The sequence below is a fragment of the Diaporthe batatas genome, assembly GCF_019321695.1.
Source record: "Diaporthe batatas strain CRI 302-4 chromosome Unknown Contig00003, whole genome shotgun sequence".
Lineage (NCBI taxonomy): Eukaryota > Fungi > Ascomycota > Sordariomycetes > Diaporthales > Diaporthaceae > Diaporthe > Diaporthe batatas.
The window spans coordinates 1,064,467-1,083,439 of record NW_025408550.1 but is presented as its reverse complement, the minus strand read 5'-3'; the positions used below and the strand labels follow the sequence as shown (position 1 = coordinate 1,083,439).

General features: G+C 58.5%; 5 protein-coding genes across 5 annotated transcripts; 3 read left to right on the top strand and 2 right to left on the bottom strand.

Annotated features, from left to right (window-relative positions):
* Positions 1–1,797: 1,797 nt before the first annotated feature.
* KVR01_003176 (uncharacterized protein) lies at positions 1,798–3,147 on the top strand (the record flags this gene model as incomplete). The annotated part of the gene is made up of 1 exon (XM_044785673.1): positions 1,798–3,147. One exon carries the CDS (start codon positions 1,798–1,800, stop codon positions 3,145–3,147), a length of 1,350 nt encoding a protein of 449 aa, XP_044648191.1.
* Positions 3,148–7,718: 4,571 nt separating this feature from the next.
* Positions 7,719–9,661, top strand: KVR01_002283 (uncharacterized protein). Its single transcript, XM_044793836.1, has 4 exons — positions 7,719–8,250; positions 8,353–8,642; positions 8,715–9,144; positions 9,221–9,661. Exons 1-4 carry the CDS (start codon positions 7,941–7,943, stop codon positions 9,391–9,393), a joined length of 1,203 nt encoding a protein of 400 aa, XP_044647298.1. The 5' UTR covers positions 7,719–7,940; the 3' UTR covers positions 9,394–9,661.
* Positions 9,662–10,158: 497 nt separating this feature from the next.
* On the bottom strand, positions 10,159–11,010 carry KVR01_003520 (uncharacterized protein; the record flags this gene model as incomplete). The annotated part of the gene is made up of 1 exon (XM_044788269.1): positions 10,159–11,010. The coding sequence occupies one exon, from the start codon at positions 11,008–11,010 to the stop codon at positions 10,159–10,161; it is 852 nt and encodes a 283-aa protein (XP_044648535.1).
* A 662-nt stretch (positions 11,011–11,672) lies between these two features.
* KVR01_002006 (isocitrate dehydrogenase (NAD(+)) IDH2) lies at positions 11,673–12,830 on the top strand (the record flags this gene model as incomplete). The annotated part of the gene is made up of 1 exon (XM_044783654.1): positions 11,673–12,830. The coding sequence occupies one exon, from the start codon at positions 11,673–11,675 to the stop codon at positions 12,828–12,830; it is 1,158 nt and encodes a 385-aa protein (XP_044647021.1).
* Positions 12,831–13,487: 657 nt separating this feature from the next.
* On the bottom strand, positions 13,488–16,698 carry KVR01_003517 (uncharacterized protein; the record flags this gene model as incomplete). The annotated part of the gene is made up of 2 exons (XM_044791869.1): positions 13,488–14,219; positions 14,290–16,698. The coding sequence occupies 2 exons, from the start codon at positions 16,696–16,698 to the stop codon at positions 13,488–13,490; spliced, it is 3,141 nt and encodes a 1,046-aa protein (XP_044648532.1).
* Between the last annotated feature and the right edge of the window lie 2,275 nt (positions 16,699–18,973).

The following is an 18,973-nucleotide window of genomic DNA, read 5'->3' as shown; positions in this document are numbered from 1 at the left end:
GGAGTCTAACTAAACGACCAGCGAGCCGAGCAGACGGACGGGCAACCGGTCTCTTCTAAATCCCCCAGGTGCGTTTTCGAGTACGTACCGCTTCGTGCCCAGACCTTGAGCAACCACACCACCCAAATCCAGTATAGAGCGTGCTTGGCAGACGGGAAGGTCGAAGTACCTCTCTGTTTGCTCTTTTTGAGGTTATCACCAACTCCAGGGCTTTTTTTTCATCCCTCTAAACGCGGTTTGTTTGTTGACTGGCCTTAACGCGTCTGAAAAATCTCTGCTATTGCCAAGAGATTGCTTGGGGACTTTATATAGCGAGCAAGGCGGCAAGCCCCCAGGGCCATCTCCCATCTTCAACTTCCTCCTCTTCTCTTCGTTTCTCACACCAAATTTCTCTCTCTCTCCCCCTCTCTCTCCTCGAGGGCACTAGTTGCGGAGCGGACGGCCCTGGTAAGGGCCGCGCAGCCACTAGTGACCAACCCTCCCGGGCGGAGCCCCTCTGGTCCCCCGGCCGAAGGCCGTCGCCTCGAAGTTGAGGTTGAATTCGAAGTCGAATTCGTCTATGGCAACGGTTGCTCAGGAGTGACGCGTTGGACACTTTCGAGTGAAAGTACCTCTCCCCCCTGTCCGGTGTGTCACACTGCCTCGCATTCGTGCATAAGCGAGGGCCCACGGGGGATATAGAAGAGACCCGGGCAACCCATCCCGTCCACTCCACTCCAAGCACTCCACCCACCGTCGAGGAAGGAAAAGCCCACAACGGTGAGTGAGACGCCATCAGCACCCAATTTTCTTTTGCCCTCCTGCCCTCCCTCCTACCTGTCACTGTCGCTGTCACGGAATCGTTGAGGTGGAGAAAAAGAAAGGAGATGAAAAAAAAAAAAAAATACGGACACATCCATCGGAGAATCGCGATGCCCACCTTCAACCAGTCACCGGGACGGGACGGACAAGGCCAAGGACGAGTAGTTCGTCCCATAGCTTTGCTTCGGATGACAAACTGCAGATGGTGCGTCCACATCGGGCCCAAGCGCCGGCAGCCGGGGCTTTGAGAGGCGCCACATTCCTGGGGGGGCCTGGAGGCCTTGGAGGCAAAAGAAAGGACGAAAAGAAAGGATACGCGGCTCGTGATTGCTATTTCGGTGGCAGGTTGTTCTGCTTCTGCGGGCCTGGTGCAGGCTTGATCCCATCTTGCCGCGGCAGAGGACCAGGGTGGTTCATTTCTTTGCATTCCAGTGCCGTGGACAGCTGGCTCCTTGTTGTTGTTTTTGTTGTGTGTTGTTGGTGGTGGTCCGTTGCGTCCTTCCGCCACGGTGACCGTTTTTGGACCACCCGTACGAGGCGTTCACCTTTGTCTCTTCCTTGGGGCTTTCTTGGAAACATACAATGGCTTTCGTGAGCCACATGATTGTTGTCTCGAGATTAGGCACATTGTCAGCGTGGCATCACAAAGAGGGCGGCGCCCCAACGGTCACGGCTCCCAATGGCGACGTTCAGGATGCCGTGGCAAGCACAATGCCAGTCGATTTGTGAGATATATAGAGCAATATATTGCACCCTTCTCCCTTCCTGGGGACCAGTCCCGGCTCACACATGCTCCCGAAGCAGTAGAATCTCCGGAACATTTGAACCTGTAGTTCAGGTTCGATCCTTTTTGTCACTCGCGTCTGCCCCAACTACCCAACCCGGTTGACAGGTAAGTTTGAAACACCAAGCTCACCCGAGGTCGAGCCCGGAGATTCGCGAGACATCACCCGCCACCGCGCCCTTCGTGAAAGCACCCGGCCGGTCCTGTCCAAGATGACAGCCACCCTCCCCGCGCGGGACGCGGACCGCGACCCCGTCGGCCTGGCGTCGCCGCCAGAGTCCGTCTCTGACAGGCCCAAGTGGGCGCTCATGGCCCTCGACCCAAGCGGGAAGAGGCAGCTGCTGGTCAGGCAGCTGGTGTCGGGCATCGAGTCGGACGCCATGGTGTTCCGCGAGCTCGCGGGCGGCGGGGGGGACAACGACATCGACATCGACGCCGGGGGGCTCTCGGTCGCCAAGTGGAACAAGAAGCCGTTCCCCCCGGCCAAGATGGCGCGGGGCAGCCGCGAGGTGCGCGTCGCGAAGATGCTGGCGGGCTCGGCCGCGGCGCGCCGGTTCGCGGCGCTGCTGGCGGCGCAGGACATGAGGGGCGGCTACCGCGAGAGCTGGTGGCGGCACTACAACCTGGGCGACATGCACGACGTCGTCAGCGCCGGCTTCCGGGGGTCGCAGGCGCCGGCGAGCCTCGTGTTCCGGTGGGTGGCGCAGTGCCTCGAGGGCATCGCGTGCCTCGACGGGGAGCTGGGCGCGCGGCACATGGACCTCCACCCGGGCAACGTCTTCTTCCACACGGACGGGGGCGACGTCGACGCCGTGCTGGGCGACTTTGGGCAGGCGCGCCTCGCGGGCGAGCGGCCGCCCGTCTTCAGCAGCGGCGAGGAGGAGCTGTCCGCGATGGGCGCCGAGGGGGGGAGGGCGGCGCGGATGTCGCCGCCCCTCAGCCTGGACGAGGCCAAGGGGGACGAGGACTACTCGTGGCGCACGCGCTGGGACGCGCGCCAGTTCCTCGACCAGATCGCCAACACGCTCATGAACGGGTTCGGCGGCGGCGAGAGGGAGGAGGCCGGCGACGACCTCCTCCTGGCCGGCTTCTTCGCCAGCCTGGAGGCCATGGTCGCCCGCGACGAGGCCGACCGCCGGCTCCCCGAGCGCCAGCGGCCCCCGCTGCAGGACCTGGCGCCGCTGGTCCGCGACGCGTGGGAGCTCTCCCGGCTGTGCGCGTGGGAGGCGGCCGACGGGGCCGCGGCGCGGCAGGTCCGCGCGAACCTGCTGGCCGGGCTGGCGGGGATGCCGTCGGGGGTGCAGGTCTTTGACAGCGAGGGTGCGGCGCGGGATGCCTACGAGAGGCACGTCGGCGCCGGGATGCTGCGGGTCGTGGACCTGTCTGATGACGGCCGGTCGGTGAGGGCCGCGGCCGCGGAGCTCGCGGCGTTCAAGGTCGCCGGCACCGCGTGGGTGGCGCCGCCGCCGTCGACCAGCTCGACGCCTGCCACGAGCGGCGCCGCCGAGGAGAGGCCGCTGGCGCTGGTCTGCGAGGAGCTCGTGAGCAGGTACGCCCGGTAGTGAGGGCTGAGCAGTCTCTTCCGCTGGGGATAGGTGAGCCTGGTAAGGTTGGGGAGACCGGGGTGAGTATAATGGACACTTTTGATTCTCTTGCATGTTCCGCCCAGCCTCTGTTCGGGCCCTTGTTGGCTTTCCAACGTGATATCTTGTTGGGTTTTCGGGGGGGGATCCCTGAACGAGTGTTCATGGTCCGTCCCTTTTCCTCCCTTGTGATTTTCTCACTCCTCGAGAGCCCATGATAACATCTGAACTGGTCACCTTTTCGCGCCGGTGCATGATCGACCACCGATGGTGCAAGTGTGACGGGGCTAAGCCAGCCAGCAGCTCGGGCTAGCATCGCAGGCTGACATGCCTAAGTGCTGCAACATCCGTCCAGGTTAGATCAATACTTCAAATGTTGTTAGCGGCTCCGGCTGGATGGCTGGGCCGCGGACGCGTGATGCGTTGGCTGCAGGCTGTCGGGGTGTCGCGTTTTTTGACGCGTGACGGAGACGGCGGCATTGGCATTGGGCCGGGTCTGCCCGTCTCTTTTCTGTCTCGAGGCTTCCAAGGTTGAGTGAGGGTGGTCTACATTGTTCGATCGAGTCTGGACTGCAACCAGCGTACATGTGCTGGGCAGACAGACTTGTTGGTCGGACCTAGAAGTAGGTGCCTTGTATGGGCCATTTTACAACATTTCTCCAACCCCCACTGGGCCGAGCAGCAGGCAGTCCGGATGGCACCAGCACACCTGGGCAGCCGTTCCCGTTCCATCTCGCCGGACTTAGCGCAGAGCATGGATATCTAAAGCCTTCATACCTAGATAGCGAAAATCATTGTGTCTATGTAAAATCACATTGCATCTATCTTGTCCTTATAGCACGAGAGGAACTTGAAGAACAAAATAGTCCATACGGCAACTCAATTTTTTCATCCTGATAATAATAAATAACAGCCTCACTAGCATCTCACCCGATCCGCAATCTATTAATAAGGCCAAGATGGCCTCCGATCGTCATCAAGACGCACCTGCTTTGCCAGATCAACCAGGCGCTCGGAACTCATCGGCACAGAAAATTAACTTGATGGCCCTAGTCAAAGATGTAAAAGAGGAAACAGCGAAGATGACTAGAGAAGAGAAACTAGAGCGGTTCCAAGGTTTCCCTGGATAAGTAAGTGACTTCGGGACATATCAAATGACAGATCAATTGATAGTACTAGTAGTCTCTCGCACGAGTCCCTCTGTCTGCTGACCACTGCGGAATTTCACTTTCTCAAAGAACGATCCACCTCCAGGGGTAGACGGCGCCACGGCCATGCGGACCTTGGAGGACATGGAGATGAAGGAGGCTGCAGCTCGGGATGAGGACGAACCACCGGCACTGGTGCAGGAGAGGTTTCTTGATACTGATAGCAGAGCGGAGACGGCGATTTATTAGTGAGTGCCGGGCACCTGGGCAACTAGAACCCAGGCAACTCGTGCGTCCAAAAGCCGCCTCTTGCACATTTGTTGCAAGTGGTAACCGCCTATCGGATTATCTCCTGTAGGAATAATACCATCTATAGTAAAGTATTATTGGGTTTACGCCGGGCCTGTGTGACCTCCTACGTATAACTTTCTGCGAGATGGCCTCCAGGGCTTGATACTAGTTCACTGTAACTGAAAACTACCGAATGTCAATCACACGCCTGTGGTCTAATCGCATCCCAAGATACCCCCCCCGAGGTCCCTGGAGGCTTCATGGTCTTTCCGTCAATCCTTGCCGCACCCCTGGCCACCTTTGCGGGATTGTTAGCCCCAGGGTGGCAGAACGGCCCTTGCCTGTCCCCTGCGGAGGAGCTTGCGCCGCGGAACAATTTTCAACGTCTCTGTTCAAAAACGGGGGCTTTGTCTAGCAACATGGCTCCCCGGTTGACCGACGAGCGCTCCTCGGACGTATACGGTATAGAAGCGAAACCACACACATAGGCTGGTTCCGTGCCTGTCTGAAGATCTCCAGAAGTCCTGCATCAACCCTCCCGTTCTTTTGTTTCGATTCTTATCGGCTGGTTTCAACTTGGGTATTCAAGGGAACTAGGTGGATTGCAAGGAAATCGTGAGGAATAAATATTGACCTGTGTTGAGAGATGTAACGAAGATGAGATCTGAGCTGGCAGATATGTATGCATGTGTGTATCGGGTTCAGAGTACCTTGTCAAATTGAGTCATTTATTAAGCGATTCTGGGTCCAAAAGACCCGAGAGCCAAGTGACCAGGGAGATCATTCCAGTTGTCATCTTAGTCACCAGCGGTCATCCACCTGAGCCTAACATTTACAGTCCTCGGCAAACATGTCATGGGTGTCGTTTTCGGTGTATCAGTTTCCTAATACATTAGCTGATGAGCTGGTGTAAGGTGGTCGAAATGTAACAGCCGGTCAAGGATATCGTGAATGGTACATCGGGAATTGCAAGTTACTTTGCCTCCGGGGTTGTTGCTTGGTGGTATTGTCTCTTCTGCCTCCTCTCTGCCCTTTATTTCCTTCTGCGTCCTACTCTTACTCACAGAGGTGTTGTCCGCGAAACGACGAATCAGAAAGAGCATGTTTCCATTTCAGATTCTCCTTCCATGGTGCCAAGATCCTTCCGGAAACAGTCCGAAATGATTTCTCATGGGGAAGAGGCCCTGCAGTGCTTGGTCACCTATCTATCTGAACTGTTCGAAGCACAAAGGCAGTCCGTGTGCTATTAATTGGATGCGTGGTTCAGTCAGTTTTAGTGAGTTAAAACGTCTTTGGAAATGAACCCCTTTGTGTGGAGCAAAGAGAAGTCAAGTATCGAGTTCGGAGGCGGCATGGACGCTACCAATGTTGAGGCGACAAGGATTTAATAACAGCTATCGAGCTTTACGGTGGTCCTCGCCACAAGAACAGTGGGCATCCAAACAGGTCATCAAGAAAAACATCTGCTATTGAGGCGTACCCCACGCCTCAGTGGATGTTTGTTGGTTAAATGCCCATTGTCACTATCTGTTCACAATCACGGTTGTAGCTGATCAGGATTATTTTGATAACTAAGCCACGCTGTAAATCTCTTGAATAATCTGATAGACTTGGATTCAGTTATCGTATTTTTACCACTGTTTTCGGTGTGTGAAGGTGCCGTATTTGGCTTTGGACGTATACGGAACAAGGATGACACCCAGTTAGATCCTAAAATCCAACACAGCCTTGAATCGTCTGGGGCCATGCCTTCACTCATGAGATTACACCAAAACAGCATGAACCTAGAGCATACAATGATCCCTTGTGTCCGCATAAAGCACTTGAAATGGTGTTGGAAGGGACAATCATTCTGATGCAGTCCTCCTGACAAGCTGGAACAACTTGTCATCAGTTGCATATACTAGGTGCTCTGCTAACGATCAAGGGTAGTCTGACTTTGGATACGTGAAGCAACCCTGCCTCGGTACCACTGCCTGGGGAAAACGTGTCTGAGGCGCAGCGGCTGATGTCGAGACCAGAGACATGGCATGTGCGACCCAAGACCGTCCTGGAGTGGGCCGAGGGAAGCTGTCAGGTGAACTTTACCAGGTCTAAAGTGCTCGATGATCACAGCCACTTCGGGGTCAGGAACCGACCCGGCCGAGCTTGGCCAACCTCTAGCCACCCCGGCTCCCCGTCACGCCAGCCTTACCAGCAGCTCCCGATGCCACCACCCCAATCGAGCCTATCATGCACGAGGGCGGGTTGCCCGAATTGATGGAAGAGACATCCAGGGTCTCCAGGGTCCAGACGCCATCTTTGTCTAAGACCAGAAGTCATGGGGACGCGAACCATTGAAATGAAAATGTGATGATGGCCGAGAGAAAGACAACCATCTGCTGTGCTGTGCAAATTGTAAAAGAAACCCTTGAATGACCCAGGCCCCCCCCTTTGAGACGGCAGCAAGCCACAAGTGCAGAAAGTCGTACGGTCTGGGAGGTCGTGTGCGCGTCAGTGGTGCGATATATTGCTGGAGTGCCCTCATTTTAGGCCCGGGGGGACGAGCTCGAGGACAGCAGGCATCGGACGCGGTGTTCCATGTTCCAATGCAGGTGGAACATCGAGATGGATGGGATTTGCCCCTTTGGAAGTGGTCATGTGGCGCGCCCAAACGCGGTCCTGATCAGCATGGCAGCCTGCCAGACCGACATGGCAATTGCACGTTTGCGGCCGACTGTCGGTCGGACAGTTCGTCTATGTGCCCGTTGGGTGGTGTAGGAAGGGATGGCATGAATGGAGGGCGTGTAAACGGGCAGACGCTCAGCGACTGACTGTGTAGGTTAGGCGAGGGTGGGAATGGGACGAACGAAACCGAACCCCTGCCTGGAGGTGGGTGACTCGGGGTTGGGTGCAGCCCTGTGACGCAAGGTGCCCCTCCATCTCACCTGCCATCCTTCCCGGGGCCCCAGCACAGTGAGGTTCACTAACAGCAAGTCAAGCAAGTCAAGCAAGTCTCCCCACTTCTCAAATCCCTGTCATTGCGGTACTATGCACTATTACTGTGGTATTCGGTACGTGCACTAGCTACCACTCGTCGCAGCTTCCCCCAGCTTGGCCCCGCCATCATCCATAACCCCAGGAACAGTTGCCCCTACGTACCTGCCTGCTTGTACATGGATTGAGCGAGGGGACAAGAAATCACACACCCACACGTGCATTATTCCTGCCTGACCTACCATCATCTACTGTTAGCACTCACTCACTCACTACAACTGACCTGTCAAAGAGCAAACGGCAGAAAAACCCCAGGCGCTCCTTTAAAACCAGGGAGAGGGGCCCACTCGCTCCAGCATGCCAGACATCAACTCTCTGCCTCCCTCCTCGGCCCTATCATCACCACCACCACCCCTTGCCTCGTCGTCAGCCTCCTCTCAAGCCGCAACATCGGCGGGCCCAGTCTCAGCTTCTGCCTCCGCCTCCGCCTCTGCTTCTGCTGCCACCTCCACAATGTCGGCCAATGCCAACGCCAACGGCAGCGAGCCCATCCCGGCCCACGGCCACAACGGCTCGCCCTCTCCAAGCCGTTCCGCCTCAACCTCCTTGCAGGCTGCAGCCGCCGTCAACGCTGGTCTGCAGCATGAGCGCTCTTCCAACTCGCGGAGTATGCTGCCTACTCGTTCCCAGCCGTGCCTTACCTTGGTCCTGACCAATAATCGTACGCCCCTCTGTGGCCTCGCCTAGCTGACATGACCCACCCATACAGGATCCTCTGGCTCTCTCTCGCGTCACCTCACCTCTCCCACCAACGGACGAAGGCGGTCCCAGGTCCTCCACAACCTACAGATCAACGACCCCTCCGTACCTGGGCCTGGCGAGATGGTTCCTGACTCAGCCCATCCGCCCACCCACGGCCACGGCCACCGGAGTAGCTTCACCAGCCCAACTGGCCCTAGCATCGGCTCGCCCCTGTTGATGGCCGATCCGCATCACAACAGAGCTCCGAGCTTGGGCGAACTCCACCAGGAGCTTGAGGCTGAGCAGGAGGCTCAAGTGGTAGGGCATGACCTTGTCATTTCTCTGGACCCTTGCCTGTTCGCAGATGCTAATACCTCTGCTTCTTTTTAGAACCGCCTACTATCCCAGATTCGCCAGCAACAGGCTCAAATCCTGCAACTCCAGTCTCACCAGAACCAGTCATCCTCGGCCATCGCAGGTGACGAGTCGCCCGGTGTGACCACTCCAGGCCCTGGAGCACAACCTATATCCACATCGTCAAATCCTCCCTCCACAGCACCGAACCCGTCGGCCTCGGGCTCGCTCCCTCGATCGCCCATCTTCCCTCGCAGCTCCTTCGATCTGGCGCGCAGTGACCTGCGACACCGGTCCCGAACCCCCAGCCGCGGTGCGTCGCCACGCCTTCGATCTACGTCTATCAGCCAGGATAGCGGGGAACCGTTCGCGCTGGGCGGAAGGGACGAGAGCGCGTTCTATCAGGCCGAGACTCAGATGTTGACCAGGGAGAACCAGATGCTCCGGCATCGCATCCGAGACCTAGGTAAGTCTGGGGTCACGAGCCGTGCAGGACATGGCCTGAGACCCAGCAGTACGCTGATGCAGAGCCTCCTACGCAGAACGACAACTAGCAGAGATCACTCCCGGCGGCAACACCGCTTCGGTGACACACGAGCCCGCACACCACTCAGGCCTGACCCGTTCGGAGTCAGTCTCTGAAGAAAACAGACCTACCGGCGTTGCACAGGGCACCCATGCTCTACCCATTCGAGAGACCCCCAAGGACGAGTGAGAACTTGTTTTTTTCGGGCGCGGTTTTGATGTGATGGTGCTACCTACGGGTGGACACGAGTAGCAGATTGCGGCACAAGGCCCCATAGCGAGCGCAATTCGGAACAGAAGGAACGTGAAACTCTCCGGCATGCTTGTACGACCACTTGACCTGTAATGCTGTGTTTGGGGGTGTTGGCGTTGGCGGCAAATACCTAAATAGTGAACAGTGATAGACCCCCCGACGGTTTGAATTTAGACGGCACAGATCATGCCCGTCCCCCAGAAAACTCTGTCTTTGATGAGGGCCAGTGTGACAGTATGTGGATGGCGAAGGGGGCTGTGGTTGTGAGGCTGGCACGACGGCTGAATGGGCTGACACTTTCATATTCTACAGCCGGCCTCGCCGTCGGGCAGGGCTATAGTTTGCGCCCTTCTTCAAGACAAGCAAATGACTGTCCGCAGACAATGGGCGTTTGTGACGGGGCAGCAGCTGGCAACAACGATCACTCACGAGTTAAGATATAGCTGTCGGCCCGGTCTGTCATCAAAAGGATGGCTCGCTTGATTCTCGGCTTCCTGCCGTGGGTATCATCTGGTCTCGGCCTTTTCCCTCCCCATCCATCTATCTGTCCATCTACCCGGGGCGCGCGTACACTCACACGGATCCCCCCATCATGATGATGGCCATGCAAGAAACAAACACCCGCCCCAACCTGGACCCCTCCCCTTCCCCCCCTCCCCTTCCCCCCTCCCCTGCCCCCCCGCCGTCGCCATCCCGCCTCCCTCAGGCGCCGACCATCCGCCTCACCTTGTCCAGCAGCACCTTGCTCTCCCTCCCCAGCTTGGGCTTGCCGCGCGGCCTCCCCGACGCCGAGAACCCCTTGGCCTTGAGCATGGCGCGCCGCGTGCGCTCGCGCTCGGCGGTGCTGCGCTCGCGCTCCTTGTCGCGGCGCTCGGCCTCGGCGGCGCGCGCCTCTGCCTCGGCCTTCTTGTGGGTTCCTTGTTCTAGGGCCTTGGTGTAGTAGTCTGGGCGGCGCCTGCGGCTGTCGCGGGGCGGTCTGGGGCCGCGGTGTGCGTGTTCTTGAGCTTGTGGTGATGGTGGTGGTGGGTATGTTGTTGTTGTTGGTGTGATTGTGGGTTCGTCTTCTCCTCTCTCGCCTTGGAGTTCTCCTCCTCCTCCTCCTCCTCCTCCGTCTTGGTTGTTGTTGTTGTTGTTCCCTGCTGGCTCGTCATCCCTCCTCGCCTGCCTGCGCTGCCGCCGGGGTGCTGCTTCCTCGCCGTCGAGGATCGCCTGCTGCCGCTCCGGGTTCATGTGCTGCCTGTCCCTCTCGTCGTCGTCCATCTGCTGCTGGCGGTCGGGGTGGACGTGTGGCCCGTGGCCCCCTGGCCCTGGCCCTGCCCCTGCGGCGGCCCCATCCCGCCCCCTCGCCAGCTCCGCCTTGACCTTGGCGTAGTCCTTCTTGAGCTTTGCCTTGTGGATCAGCTCGTGCTTGATCTTGGTGTTCTTGCGCCGCCACGCGCCGTCGGGCAGGTTCTCCGGCCCTACGCGGAAGCCCTTGCGCTTCTTTGGCTCTGGGGGTGGGGCGGCGGCTGCTCCTCCCCCGTCGACCTCGTCGTGTGGGCGTTTGGAGCCCATTGTGAAGGGGTGGGGTGTGTTGGGTTTTGGTGTGTTGGTGGTTGCGGGTTCGTCGTTGGGCTGCTGTCGAAGAGAGGTGGGAGGTGGGAGTGTGTGCCGCGGTCTGTCTTCAGAGAGAATGCAGCCTGGCAGACAGAACTTTAGAGTGGACCCTGATGGCTCCAAGACTTCAGCAGCCTCGCGATAAGGCAACAGATAGAATAAATTTTAGCGGGGCGGTGGCAGCTCGGCGAGATGGCGGTCTTGGGGCCGACCCGAGTCGGGTATGTTCGGCCATGTCGGAGTAAAGGCAAAATGGCGCAGAGATCCTGGCGGGTGGAATCTTTTTAGCGGCTGGCAGATGGGGCACGGCACCCGCAGCCAGCAGCCAGCAGGAGCTTCGGCCCCAGGCGGCTTGCTTGACCTCGACCTTGCCGTTGACGTTTTGCTGTGTTACTCTGGACAACATTCTCAACTTCAACTCTACTCACTCACTCTTCCACGCACTCTTTTCTCTCCCGTGGTCTGACCTCCTCTCCTCCCCACCGGCAGCATACCTTTCATTTGTTGCCGTGCTTGTTTCTGGGAATTGGCTTATAATCTAACCAGCCATTCCACCTTGCCTGCCACACTACTACTCTCCTCTCTCCCCACAGACTCTCACCCACACCACATCGCCCAAAATGCTGGCCGTCCGCTCCATGGCCGCCCCTGCCCGGCGCCAGTTCGCCCGCGCAGCTGCCCCCCGCGCCACCGTCGCCTTCAGCCAGACACAATGCCAGAGGAGGTGGATCTCGGGCGAGAGGGTGGCCAAGTACAACGGCGTCAAGGACAAGAACGGCAACTACCCCGTGTCGCTGATCGAGGGCGACGGCATCGGCCCCGAGATCTCGCAGGCCGTCAAGGACATCTTCGCGGCCGCCAAGGCCCCCGTCGCCTGGGAGCCCGTCGACGTCACGCCCATCATCAAGGACGGCAAGACGGCCATCCCCGACTCGGCCATTGAGAGCATCGAGCGCAACAAGGTCGCCCTCAAGGGCCCCCTCGCCACCCCCGTCGGCAAGGGCCACGTCTCGCTCAACCTGACCCTGCGCCGCACCTTCAACCTCTTCGCCAACCTGCGCCCCTGCCGCTCCGTCGCCGGCTACAAGACCCCCTACGACAGCGTCGACACCGTCCTGATCCGCGAGAACACCGAGGGCGAGTACTCGGGCATCGAGCACACCGTCGTCGACGGCGTCGTCCAGAGCATCAAGCTCATCACCCGCGAGGCCTCGGAGCGCGTCCTGCGCTTCGCCTTCCAGCAGGCCCAGGAGATCGGCCGCACAAAGGTCCGCGTCGTCCACAAGGCCACCATCATGAAGCTGTCCGACGGCCTGTTCCTCTCCACCGCCCGCGACGTCGCCAAGGACTTCCCCGGCATCGAGCTCGACGACGAGCTGCTCGACAACACCTGCCTCAAGATGACCACCGACCCCATCCCCTACAACGACAAGGTCCTCGTCATGCCCAACCTCTACGGCGACATCCTCTCCGACATGTGCGCCGGCCTCATCGGCGGCCTGGGCCTGACCCCCTCGGGCAACATCGGCGACGAGTGCTCCATCTTCGAGGCCGTCCACGGCTCCGCCCCCGACATCGCCGGCAAGGGCCTCGCCAACCCCACCGCCCTGCTGCTCTCCTCCATGATGATGCTGCGCCACATGGGCCTGGGCGACTACGCCGACCGCATCGAGAAGGCCGCCTTCGCCACCCTCGCCGAGGGCAAGGCCCTGACCGGTGACCTCGGCGGCAAGGCAAAGACCCACGAGTACGCCGCCGCCATCATCTCCAAGCTGTAAGGTGGGAGGGAGATGGGGAAACAAATTCCACATGCGCGGCACAAGGAAACATGCCACAGTTTCCTGAATGCCACTCAGCTACCCACCCACGACGAACCATGATCAATTACCACTGACTGACAAAAACTTGGCTGCGTCTGCAACCTTTTTTTTCACACTCGACCTACTTCCTTACCGCTTATACGGAGGGCTGAGGCTTGGATCGGGGGGCGGGCCAACTGTTGGAGTACAAGGGGGAGGCATGCATGCATACTTCGTTCAGCATATCGACTACATTACAGACACCACCGCCTTCGTCGGCACCTTTTTCATCAATCTCGCAACAAGATTCAAGGGGGGACGTCTTATCCACACACACACAAACACACACATACATCACGTCACGCCACATCAAATGCACACAGGGGGGGAGGAGAGTAGGCGGGGGGGAAAGGCTGTTGCTGCCTGGAGGGCACTACGGGGACTTGTAGACTGTAAAAGTAGTTAGGGCTCTGCAAAGCAATGCATCAGATTATAAAAGGCCATCTAACAGACAAGGCCTCCCAAGGGGCGCGCTCGTGCTCACGTTCAGGCCCGATTCTTCAAATACACATACACACGCCATCTAGATAAAAAACCCGTCCTCCTTGCCACCCGCAAAAAACACAACCGACCTGACTATATGGACGGCGCCGCAGACATCGTGGTGGAAACACTACTCGTGTCCCCCCTGCCCCCCGCGCCGTCCCGCCGCCTCGGCTTCCGGAAGCACGCGAACTCGTTCTTGCTCGCCTCGCGCAGCCGCTTGAGCACGCTGCGCATCTCGGGCAGCTCGGCCTGCAGGCGCGCGCGCGCGTCGTTGTCGGTGCGCGAGTCGAGCTCCTGGTACACGGCGGTCTGCAGCTCCGTCGCCTTCTCCGTCATGTACTGCGACAGCGTCTGCGCGACGAACTCGACGTCGAGCGTCGCCTGCATGAGCGCGGCGAGGTCGTAGCGCGGCCGCGTGCGGAAGGCCTCGAGGAGCTCCCGCGACGCCAGCTCCAGCAGGTACGAGAGGACCTGGGCCGTGAGGGAGGCGGCCGTCGTCGACACCTGGCTGTGCACCAGGACCAGGCTCAGGAGCGCCTCGTACACGTACGGCTTCACCTCGCGCGGCCGGTCGCCCGGCGAGGCGGGCGCCCAGTCCGGCGCCGTGACGCCGTTGCGGATCAGGGCGCGGAGGGACTCGATGTAGGGCCTCGTGTAGGACTGGAAGAGGCGGGCGTCGATCTGCGCCAGCACGTCCTTGATCTTCATCGTCTCGTCGGTGAGCTTGACGGAGAAGGCGTTCTCGAACTGCGTGTTCAGGCCTGGGACGACCTCTGCCCGGAGGGATTGGAAGTTGCTCAGGGTTAGCAGCATGCGGACGTTCTGTTGTACAACATGGTTAGCATTTTTGTGTCACCTGCATGGAAAGAAAGGGCTGCGGGATTGGGCTTACCCTGTCGCCGGCGTTGATCGTCGCGCCGGTCATGCTGGCTACCCTCGAGCTGGCCCCGTTCACAACGACGAAGCTGTCCTCGGTGGTCCACTCGTCGTCCGTCTTCCGGACGGAGCGCTCTGCATTCTCCACCATGCCGCTCAGAGCTTTGTACAGCGTCGTGACGTACTGGCTGCGCACCGTCTGCAGCAATTTCGTGGGCGGCGGCTGGACGATATCGCCGGCGCCAGGCTTTGACATCGCCTCGGAGATGTACAGAATCTGCTGCATGCCCGTCAAGAGGGCGCTTTCGAAGGCCTTGAAGCTGGCAGGCATCTTGGTGACGTCTTTCCTCTCGGGCGACCTGCTCCAGTCCTCGATGTATTTGATGTTCTCGGCGTCCTTGTTCCACGCGGCGCACAGAGCCGACACGCACCGTTCCCTGACCGACCCGACAAGGGTCCTCAGCTTTTCCAGAACTGCACCGTCGCCTCTGGCCACGGGCGTCAGGCTGGCCATGTCGCACGACCCCGAGCCCACGACGGCGAGGATCTTGGCGAGGTAGTGCACGGCACTGACCGAGTTCGACCATGGTGGCCAGAAGGCGTACTTCTCCCACTGTTCCCCGCGTCTTGGTGATGGGGGCGGGATGCTGCCTGGGTCCAGGTTCATCCGGGGGTCTCTAAGCGTGGTGGGGGTCAGAGCCACGCCACCCAGGGCTGCGGACAAGGGCGTGCTGGGCTCTGACGGCATGGGGGAGAGGAGCATCGAAAGGTCATCGGGTGGCGGGCCAATGAAGAACATGTATACGCTCTCGCGGATCATGTCGACCAGTTCTAGTGTGCCCTTTTGTAGATCCGCTGCCCATTCTGGGGTCAGCTCGTGGTGCTTCTGTGACTCGCCGTTGTAGCCCGTTGGCATCGACGTCTGAGTCCTTCCCTCCAGGAACCCTTGGACGGTCTGCCAGAAGTCGACGACCTCTCCGATGATGCCTTGAGAAGACAGCATGCTGTTCAGGAACGAATAGATCTTCTCCCACAACTCAACGATGTCGGCTGAATCGAACGAATGAGTCTTACTCTCCATTGACTGCCGTGCGATGGTCTTCAAGTGCGTGGCGATTGCCTGTGGGCCTGGCTTTTCGACGCTCGCGATACGACGCCTTGCCACCTCGATCTCGACCTTGGTCCTGTCCGCCGTTGACGTGGCCTTGCTCTTCAGGTACTCGTAGCGACTGAGCAGCCAGATCCATATAGGGTTCTCCTCCACGCCAAGTTCGAGCAACAGGCTTATGATTTCCATGTGCTGGTCCTGCCGTCCAGCGGTTTCTGATTTCGGTGCTGTGTGGAGATTGACCAACTTCTTCCACATGTCTCGCTTGAAAGCCTCGATCTGCGCCTGCACGTCGTGCCACATCCGGGCGGCCAAGAGAATCTGGTATAACTGGTGGTCCGGTAGCTTTTCCTCGGCGCTGCCTCCCTGAGCGAGCAGCCGAGCTTCGTCTGCAAACGACCTGGCCCGGTTGTACTCTTCGACCAATGCCTCGTGGTCCTTCCGCTTGATGCTGTCCGCAATGGCCGCACTGGTCTCGACGTATTCCTTGTGTTTCTCAAGGGTTGCAGCTACATCCTTTAGTCTTTCTTCCTTGTCTCGTCCGCCCAGAGCAGGTCCCCACACGTCCTCTGCCTTGGCGGACACGTCCAGCAGCGGGCCCTTGATCCCCGATACTCCATACTCGCTCTCTTTCACAAGGGCGTTCTTCTTCCTGGGATCCGGCACCATAGGGCTGGACAGGCCAATGCCGCTGCTGCTGCGAAAGCTATTCCTACTAGCATGTCTAGAGTGGGCGCGCGGTCGGCTCGTCGGCGGCGTGGGGTCTGCTCCGCGGTACTTCATCTCCTTGTAGACGTTGTCGATGGTAGCCTTGGCGCGCACGAATCGCTCAAAGTTGGACTCGACGAGCACCTTCAGCGAAGCGCTCTTCTGGTCGATAGACTGGGACAGGATGTCGAGGCCGTTCAGCAGGGACTGCGTGTCCGCCGTCGAGTGCATCTGGGAGAGGAACAGCGCCGGGGAGAACGTGGTCGAGGACATGAGGAATCGGTTTCGCAGGCGCGGGTCCTCCTGCACGGGCACGCCGAGCTGCTTCAGCGTCCTGACGACGCTGTCGGTGGTGCCCAGCGGGTCGGGCTCGTCCTTCTGGACGATGTTTCCCACCCCGTTCGCAGACTTCTCCTGCCCTGGGAGCATGCTGACCCTGTTGCTGACCGCCCGCTCCAGGGCCTGGTATCTCGACTTGCGCCGGTTGATCTTCTGCTTGGCCTCCTCATCTTCGGATACGTCGCTCGTGTCCTTCTCGGCCGGCCACTCGACGGGATAGGGGTCAGACAGCTGGTAGAAGTCCAGCACTGTTCTTTCGAGGTCGGCCATGGTGGGCGTTGGGCTGTCGTGCTGGCGAGTGACAGCCACCAGGCTTCGTTGGTGCGCGATTCGTGGTCCAAAGGGTAGGTCTGTTGCATCGATTATGTTTCACATGTCCTAAGCTGGAGCTGTCAAGCAACTAACAAGTGTCCAGCGAAGCTGCATGCTACAGGGGAGGGGCAAATGGGAGGGGCACGGACCATAGCTTAAAATGACCTACCCCAGAACCCCGGCCCTCACTAACAGCCTCAAGGATAAGAGATTCAAGGGAGGCCGTCCAGCCGGAGACGGCGTAGCTACTTGGTAGGTTGTGTGTAATGTTTGGATGGAGACGCATATTTTACTTTCTTTCAAAAATTGTGTTTTCGGGTGAACAATGCATTGTGCCTGTTTTATTTATCGCCTCCCCTGCCCGATTCGTGTGCTGTGCGCGCTAGTACACGATGAAGAAACACAAGCCTCAATGGAAAGTCACAATGAGAATGATTGTGGGGACTGGCCGAGTCTAGAAGCCAGCTGCATGCTCCACAGAATGCTTCTGTGGCAGAGTTTCCGGTACGCAAGGCCGGGGCTCAGCCTTGCACACACTGGCGCCGAGCAATTCAGCCCGTCTCGCGATGGCAAAGAATCCATGTCCGTGCTCAAGCCCAGAGGAATTAAATAGTGGTATCTGGATGCAAAAGTGACACCTATACGAGAAGCAGCATCGCTAATACGGGTGCTTTGGTGGCTTCTGACGCTTCGTTGCATTAGCGATCAACCGGCGCCTTACCTATGCATGCCCCCCTTGTTGACGGACGTAACGCATACCTCACGAGCCAGAACAAATATATCTTGCCCTCTAGCGACAATGCATGGCCTTCAAACTTTGACAATCTACAAGTACAAATACCGGAGATTGGTCCCTGCCTCTTCCGGTTTGATGGCAGACATACTCACAGGCTTACCCTATCGAAATAACTTCCCCAAATCACGACCTGACCGGCGAAATTGAAGTATGGCCAACAATTTTGAGTCACTTTTCGGCAGAAGATGTTGCCACTCTGTTTGGTGCACATGTCACTAAGTTCTGTGGCAGCACCAGCTTGACAACAGGATTGCTCCTTGTTGGGACCAATACTATTGTAGGTGCCTGTTCTGGAGGCCCAGTTGGCTCCACATGGCCTCGCAAATGTTGACATCGTCCATCTTTCCATTGGGAATTGTAGAGTCCTCGCATCTACCCTAAAGAAATCTAGCCATCCCATGTTGGGCCCCAATCATAAATGCCTGTGGCTGTCCTTCCAACCGACCTCGATATAATGTAACTGGGTACCTTGTCACTTCCTCGGCTAAGGTATTAACCATTGCAAGCACGGCTTGACATGGCATGGAAACGATCATTGACGGATGATCCAGTGGTTCGAAGGCTAGTGTGTTGCTACCTCAGGGTAGGTTCCTGCCTAAGCACCTGGGCACTTACCTACCTACCTACCTAGGTACCTAGGTACTTAAGTAGGTGCCTTCTTAAACAGGTAGTTGGTTGAGCTTGAGAACCCGAGTTATGGCAAGTACTAGGGCATTCAATGAATCCTTCCCTGTTCATTCTGGCCTGTCCCGTTTCCCCAACACGCACTCCACAAACACTCTGCACACACTCTCCACACACACTCTCCACACACACGTCTCAGCCCAGTCGGTCAGCATTGCACCCAAAAGTCAACCTCAATATGCCAGCCTGCCACTGCTGTCAATCACAGACGCCACCAGCCACCATTGGCGTTCCTGAAGGCAACTTCCCGGGATGCTGCCAATTGCACGGTCAACAATGCGCATTCACAGGTCCGAGCCAGCCGCCAGTATCATGTCTCGAAGAATCCTGGGTGGCGGGACCACTTGCACGTGGTCAACCTGTCAAGCTCCACACAACCCCGGCAAGCTTATCACCAGTCGATTCGACCTCTCGTCATCTCCATCCTCATTTCACCCCATCTCAAGGCCCAGTATGCTCGCCCATTGTGCCACCCGGTTCTGAAAATATCAACCCCCACGGCAATCATCTGAGCACGGCACCGCACGCCAGCCAACGTTCCGCCTCCCATGACCTTCTAGACATCTGACAGTCAACCATCACCGGTCTTCGCCGTAGTAGTCCTCGTCGTCGTTTCCTCAAGTTTTCTGCAGCTCTCAAACGCTCGTCGGTTCAAGCAACGAACCTGATTTCGGCTCGGCCGCCAGAAGGCTCAACTCCATGGTCAGTACCGCTTCCATCCTTGCTGTCAGTGTGGGTGCCTACCTCTGTGGT